Here is a 7,455-nt window from a genome sequence, read left to right as displayed (position 1 = left end):
GATATTATTTTTTCTCGTAATCCAATTTTGTTTTTACTTCACTGGTTATTTTATTTAACGATTGTCAACGATTAAGTAAGTACCAACAGAATGGAGGAACACGAATTTCTGTTAATTTTGTTTCTGATGCAAATCAAATTGTAGGCCTACACACGTCCGAGCTTGTCAAAATAAAAGCAAAGAATGACAATCTGCGCTTGTTTTCGCCGTGCATTCTGAGAGAGCGGTAATTACAAAGAAATAATCATAATCTATTATGTAATATTTCAAAACGCCCCGCGATACCAGTAAGCATTTTTATCAGTTATTGATTTCTCGGAATCTATCCAGCAACGCTTGAAAATGCAGCGAATAAACTGTCTTGTTAGCCACCCCATCCAGTTGATTAATTAGTTGATTGATTAATTAATAATGTAATTACACGCAATCCGACGGCGTTTATACTACACACATAACTTTGGCGGGCTGAGAATGCGGATATTGGTGTGTTGTATAAACGGGCCCAAGACTCATGAAATGCCCAAGCCTAAATATACTATAGGCATATTATACTTTATCAAAGACTCATGAAATGCCCAAGCCTAAGGCCCTTAAGGATAAAATACATGACTTACATTTAGGAAGGACTCCTCAATAATATTAGGTTGTAGAGGCCTTATTGATTATATTCATTACAATTACACTATTTCTAAAATTGCATTTTAACTTTTTTACAAACAAGCCACAGCTTGGTACGTATATGTTTAATACATTCAAGGCTATTTTATTTAATTCAGGTGAGTATATACGTATGCTTCACTGCAAATAGTTCGATGATTTTTTGTTGTCAAGACCACACATATTTTGTTCTCAATATCCTTGAATATCTTTAAAAATATTCTATAGAGATTTCTGCGCGTGACAATGTCGTATCTGTTTTAACAAATTTCAGATAGACTCCACTAAGGCTCTGTCTCTGGGTCCGTTCAGGTGCCTTTTAGGGCCTGGCAATAACTATCTTGCACTGGGTGCCCGTCACCACCCCGCTACTTCGCTGGCTTATACTAAACAATTGCACAACTAGCTTTGTTTTAGGTTGTAGAGAGACCTGACAACAGTATTTCGCAACTTAGGCTGTTACAGTTATATTTGGTATTTATAGCTTTTGAAGTTGAAACTTATATATATAAAACTCGTCTAAGCATAGAAGCCAATTTTTTTTTGTTTTTTTTTTTGTTTTTTTTTAAATAGGTCGATAATTTATTGGTTTGTTATATCTGGACAAATGTGTGAAAAGTACATAAACAGTTCTTGGATTGCAACTTCCAATGGCATGTGAATCGTGTTTGGCGAATCATATGCCAAGTTCATGTCCCAAATATCAATAAAATGGATCCCCATTCCTTTAAAAGTATCGTGCATTAGGTTCCGGATCTCGTACAGCAATACGTCACTAGTCAGTCTAGCGATTATGAAGGTTTGTAAGGATTTGGATGAATGGCGTCTCGGATGGGGGCTTTTGATGACGAACTTTGTATCAGGACATTTTTGACGAAAACTGATTATACCAGCTTTGATATGTTCTAATCGACTCAAATAAGCTTCCTTTGTCCAGACCTCATAATGAGCCCACGGGCTTATCATGATTACATAGTGACAGTTATCAGTTGCCAATGAGTCTAATACGTCCACCTCGAACTTGCCTTCACTCACCTTCTCTATACCATTTCCAAGGACATACGGATGAAATTGGAAAGTTAAATTCAGAAAATCAGTAACGATATCGTAGCCTTTACGAGACAAATCTTCAGGTACGTCCACATCGAGATGTAAAAGTAGTTTTTCACACCACTGTCTTGTTGTAGAGTCGCCCAGGAAGATGAGTCGCTTGTTGTTTATACATGTGCGTATCTGCTTTCTGGACCAGGATCTGCTTCGACACGCGAACGAGTGCCAAGTATTCCTGTACCAGAAGCCGTCATTTATTGGTTCAGGCGTGTCCGGCGTGCACTCTGGTCTTTTTATATAATTCATTAACGTTTTGTGCACATTCATCGATTCTTCACCTACGTAAAACCAAACAAAACGAAAACAAAACTCTCATAATAATCAATCAATCTATCAATGTATTTAATTATATGTTTATTATAATTATCGCTATCGTTTCCTATATCGGAATCGTTATATTGTCACCGGCATCGTCGTCATCATCATCATATATATATATTCGAGCACTGTTATTTATGCATTAGTGTATTGTGATTACGGTTCTACGCAGCTACTTATTTTGAATATTATATATTTACTCACAAAAATATACCACGAATTTATAAAGACGTCATACCTGCTCTTTGGATGGTAAATGTATCTGTCCCGTTCGTTAAATATCCAAAATTGATTTTTCTGAAATTTTATGAGATAGTAATTATTAAAACAACAATCACTACGTTAAATTCCTTTAATAAGTATTTATTCATATTACATTTCATAAAATTCACATCCACACAAACAATACATAAAGCACAATTTAAACAAAATATTGACGTAAATGTAGGCCTATGTTACACTACACCGGTGCACACTATGGTAATTGTGGAAATGCCTTGGCGTGGTATCACAAATTACTTCATAGTTCTCATGTATTGGTTTTATCTTCCTAAATCTATTAAATCCATTGCTTATCTCATTGTTTTTCATTGTTTCGCCTAATGGTAACAAATGATGGGAATATATGTCAATGTCAAAATATTGTATCATGTATGCTCGTTCTTTGAGACATTGTGAGAATGAGAAGTTGACAGATGTTTTCATCCTTCCGGATCTCACTTCAGCAACAACATCATAACAGGCTGAACATTTTAAATTAAGAAGTGAATTTGAGGATAGATTGTCTGCCTGGGAAAAAATAGCTACACAGAAACTCTTTCGTGGCTAATCCTCCATATTATTAATAGGTTCATCTCAAGAAAATATTTCCGTTGCAGAAGAAGACTAAGAAAGAATACTTAAGGTTATTCATTCAAATATTGATTCAAATATTGATAAAATAATTGATCTTGAGCGTCCAAACTTAGTTGCACTTACTAAAATAATTTTGCCTGAAAATATTAATGTAAATTATCCATTGCAGAAATGTGAATTTGAAATTCAAGGATATGATTTGTTTACTAGCCGTCTGAATGAAGGGCGAGCTGTTGCGGTTTCTGTTAAGAGTTCTATAGGTGCTTATCAAGTAGAGTCCTTTTTATTGGACGATATTGATGCTGTCTGTATTAATATATAATTACAACAAAAATGATAATTTAATTTTAGGTTGCATATATAGAAGTCCAAATACAAATGATGATAGAAACGAAATTGTGAGGAAACGAATTAACGCAATTTGAGATCAAGATCATCACATGTTTTGATTTTAGGAGATTTTTATTTAAAAGATATTAATTGGGAGATGAATGTCTCCATGTATTTTGATAATCATGTAGGACCTATTTTCCATAGTTGCATTAATGATAATGTCCTTATTCAGTATGTGAAAACTGTAACTCGTAATAGGGAAGGTCAAACTGATAGTTTGTTAGATATTGTATTTACAAACGAACCGGGGATGATTGAGGACGTTAGAAACGAATGATACTTTGCATTTTAGTTGTATTTCCAAATCTGAAAAATTAATAAGTCTGCAATTTATAGTTAATCAGGTGGCGATTATGAAAGTATGGAAACATTTTTGAGCAATGTTAATTGGGATAGAATGGATATACTTAGTAGGGAGGATAGTTGGAAATTCTTTGGATATAAAATAAATTATTGTAAAACTGCATTTATACCTCTGGCAAAAGTAGATTATGAATAAACAACTTAAATCGTAATTGCTTCTAAGCATAAGGCGTGGTTTACATACCATGGTTGTCCAAGCTCAAAGCATAAAGAGGCTTATAATTTCATTAGAAATAAAGTAACTGCAGAAAATCGTTACATTCGTAGTAGTTTTGAAATGATTGCAGTTGAAGCGAAAGCCAAACACAAGTCATTCTGGAAGTATGTAAGGTCCAAGACTAGAACAAAAACTGGTATAGCACATCTGAAAGATGAAGAACATGTTCTTCATTGTGAGGATAGGTCAAACGTGGATTTATTTAGCGGTCAAAGTCATCAGTACAAAATTACAGACCAGTCAGTTTTACTTCAAGTGTTTGCAAAATGATGGCGTAAATTACAAGTAATGAATTATTGCATCTTGAAAATAATCACTTTTAGTTAATTTCCAGCATGGTTTTAGGCCTGGTTATTCTAAATCTCACCACACCACGGACAGGAAAGAGAAGGAGAGGAAGACAGATAAGAAGATGGAAAGACGAACTAGACTCATATATGGGAACAACATCATAGAATAGATCAGCAGAAGACAGAAAGAAATGGAAATTGCTTCAGGAGGGCTTCATCCAGCAGTGGATGAACGTAGCCTAGATGATGATTCTACATCTCAGTTATTGGAATGATTGGACACAGCTATTAGATGAAGGAGAATCCATAGAAGTGATATACCTCGACTTTAGAAAGGCATTCGACACTGTCCTTCTAAAACGTTTGTTACTTAAAATCAAGTCGTTTGGTATTGTGAGAAATATATAATTAAATTCAATCTTTTTTAAGTGGTCGAACTCAGAGGGTTGTTTAATTCATCTTTCTCAAATTTTGTTGATGTTCATAGTGGGGTACCCCAGGGAAGTGTACTTGGACCGATTCTTTTTTAAATTTACATTAACGATATAGCGGATAATTTCCAATCTAGAGTAAAAATATTTGCAGATGATACGAAAATTTACATTTCACGTTCAAGTAATTTGTTGCAATAAGATATGTTTTACAAGAATGGTCAGAAAGGTGGCAAATTCATTGCAATGCTAGTAAATGTCATTGCATGATTGGAAAAAAGAGAGAAGTTAGTGCAGTTTATACTTTAAGAACCAGCATTTCGAGCCACCTGAAGCAGATTGAAAAGGTAGATTCTGAAAAGGATTTGGGTAATTTTTTTAAATAGAAAATTGGATTTTGTGAGTTTAAACATAAAGCCTGTCAGCCTACGAAGTTTACGATTTTGGACATTCCTCAGCCAGAAACCATCACCAAATTGTTAAAAATTGTTGATTTAACTTTGCAAATAGGAAAAATAACAACATAGCATAATAAAAATGTATATAGGCCCTATATATATCTATATATCTATGTAAGGTACGGGTTTTACCCGTATCCTTATACTGTATATTATATTACATGTTGAATTTCTATTCATTTCCTTATAACTTTATTTTGAATTTCAGTCGTTTCTTTGTTTAACTTGGGTTTCTTTGTTCATCACATTCACATTGACGTCTTGATAATTAATACCATGTTTATCTTGATCATGTTAAGTAACGACTTCCGTAGACGCTTTGCTTAAGTGAGTGAGTAGCCCTGTGTTGCTCCGCAAGAATAAGGAGTTCACATTATTAATTCTAGTTTTTATTATATGAATGTATTTTTGATAGAAATCCATGACAGTTATATTTATTTCAACAAATAACTTGTTAGTAAAGAATGTAAATTAACTTTATACTATCACAATAAAGAGTGAAGGATTACTATTGTGGGGAGGCTCATTCCGTGGGTTATTGTAAATAGGATTAGCGCGTCCAATTAAGAAAGTTTGTGGCGCAACAAAGTCAGAAGCCACAGAGTCAAGACGTGAGTAGCCCTGTGTTGCTCCGCAAGAATAAGGAGTTCACATTATTAATTCTAGTTTTTATTATGAATGTATTTTTGATAGAAATCCATGACAGTTATATTTATTTCAACAAATAACTTGTTAGTAAAGAATGTAAATTAACTAAAATATTAATACTATCACAATAGAGTGAAGGATTGCTATTGTGGGGAGGCTCATTCCGTGGGTTATTGCAGGGAGTTGTTTAAATAGGACAGATGGAGATCCAACGCTGGCCTCTAAACATCGATCATAGCCTAAAGGCACAATAAACATATTAAGAACAAACGAACCGCCAATTACGAAGTATTTGTCTAGCTTATGCAAGGCAAGGGTACGTTTTATTAAGTTTGTTATATTGATATTTAATTTGTCAAGAACTAGCACATCATTTATAGAATATTGTTGTACTATATTTTATGATATGCTCTTGCTCACATTTAAAAGTTAGGCCTTCTCTAAGTTGAGAGATAGGCGAGCATCATATTTAGGCTGTTTGACTTGTGCGCCACAAGGCCGCGATTGAGTTCATTGAACTAAGCCTGAGTCTATAGATTCAATGCTGTTTATGATAAATATGGTACAGAGTAATAGATTGTACCACAGGTCCACTAAGGATTGTCATATGAAATATTATGCAATGTATGTCATATACAGTACAATTTAGAGTAGTAAATACGTATAAAGATTAACAAATAGTTGTAACTAGCAAAAGTATTGAGACCAAAGGTCATGCTAGCTACGCTCGAGTTTTGTGTTGAAAGAATATGTTATCTTGGTTATAACAGGCATTACAGTAAATCTGGTACAGAAGAAGACTCATGAAAGTTAATCTTAGCGTGAAGCTAATGAAAGGTGGGATTGTGTTCCTTTGTTTGATTAACTTGATTTGATGATAGTGTAATGACTATAGATTATTATTTGTTTCTGTAGAATTATTATTATGTGTTATAGTATGATCATTCTAATTATTATTCTTATGGTGTGTTATTATTATCATTATTATTCTTACGATGTGTTATAAATGATTGCAGTTTGTATTTCTATCATATCTTATAGATATGATTAGATTATGATTATTATTTTATTGCCATTATCGATTGTTATGTTTTATACATAATGCTGACAATTTTATTACTTGATTATTACAATTATTACGGATTATATTACTATTTTTGATTGTATTATGTGTATGATTGATAACTATTGTTATGACGCCAATTATCATTCTAGTTAACTGTTAATTTAGTTAAATGATTCTTGCTTGCATGTTATAATTTGAAGCAAGGCAATAAGCCTACTGAATCAATTATCTATGTTAACTTAAAATATGTTGCAAGCACACTGTATATAGTGATACATTGATTATTAATATAGGTGTTATTTTGTGGTAAAAGCCAAGGTTTCCCACTAAGTTTAATCCCATATTTAATCTTATGCATTTATTATTATGTGAATGTCAATTGTAATTGTACCTCACAATAACTGCACATTACATGATTGCTTTGGTTATTTACAGGACATTGGAGTATGAATATTGATATATGTATTTTATATTTTACTTTATTTTCTAGCTTGACGTATGCTGGCATAGTGCCCGTCAAGTTGGGGGTTTTTCCAGTTATGCTTTGTTTGTCTTATGTTCTCATAATTCCTAGATCCTAGTTCCTATCCGAATAAATATAGCATTGAAATCAACATCATCTCTGGCTATTATTTCTCCTGTGCAAGAT

The 7,455-nt window shown here is 33.3% G+C and overlaps 1 protein-coding gene across 2 annotated transcripts in view; it reads right to left on the bottom strand.

Moving 5' to 3' along the window:
• Window positions 1-1,099: 1,099 nt before the first annotated feature.
• The window catches only part of LOC117107098 (NXPE family member 4-like), a 24,366-nt gene continuing 18,010 nt past the window's right edge, over window positions 1,100-7,455 (bottom strand). For both annotated transcript variants that reach the window (XM_033248652.1, XM_033248653.1), the window contains 2 exons: window positions 2,324-2,382; window positions 1,100-2,045 (listed from right to left, as the gene is read on the bottom strand). In XM_033248652.1, the coding sequence (XP_033104543.1) occupies window positions 1,240-2,045; window positions 2,324-2,382 (865 nt within the window). In that variant the 3' untranslated portion in view covers window positions 1,100-1,239. The remainder of the gene's footprint in view (window positions 2,046-2,323; window positions 2,383-7,455) is intronic.

Source organism: Anneissia japonica, unplaced genomic scaffold (genome assembly GCF_011630105.1).
Source record: "Anneissia japonica isolate Jap-2015-1 unplaced genomic scaffold, ASM1163010v1 scaffold1726_len428862_cov177, whole genome shotgun sequence".
In the NCBI taxonomy this organism is placed as follows: domain Eukaryota; kingdom Metazoa; phylum Echinodermata; class Crinoidea; order Comatulida; family Comatulidae; genus Anneissia; species Anneissia japonica.
This window is presented reverse-complemented; position numbering and strand designations above follow the sequence as displayed.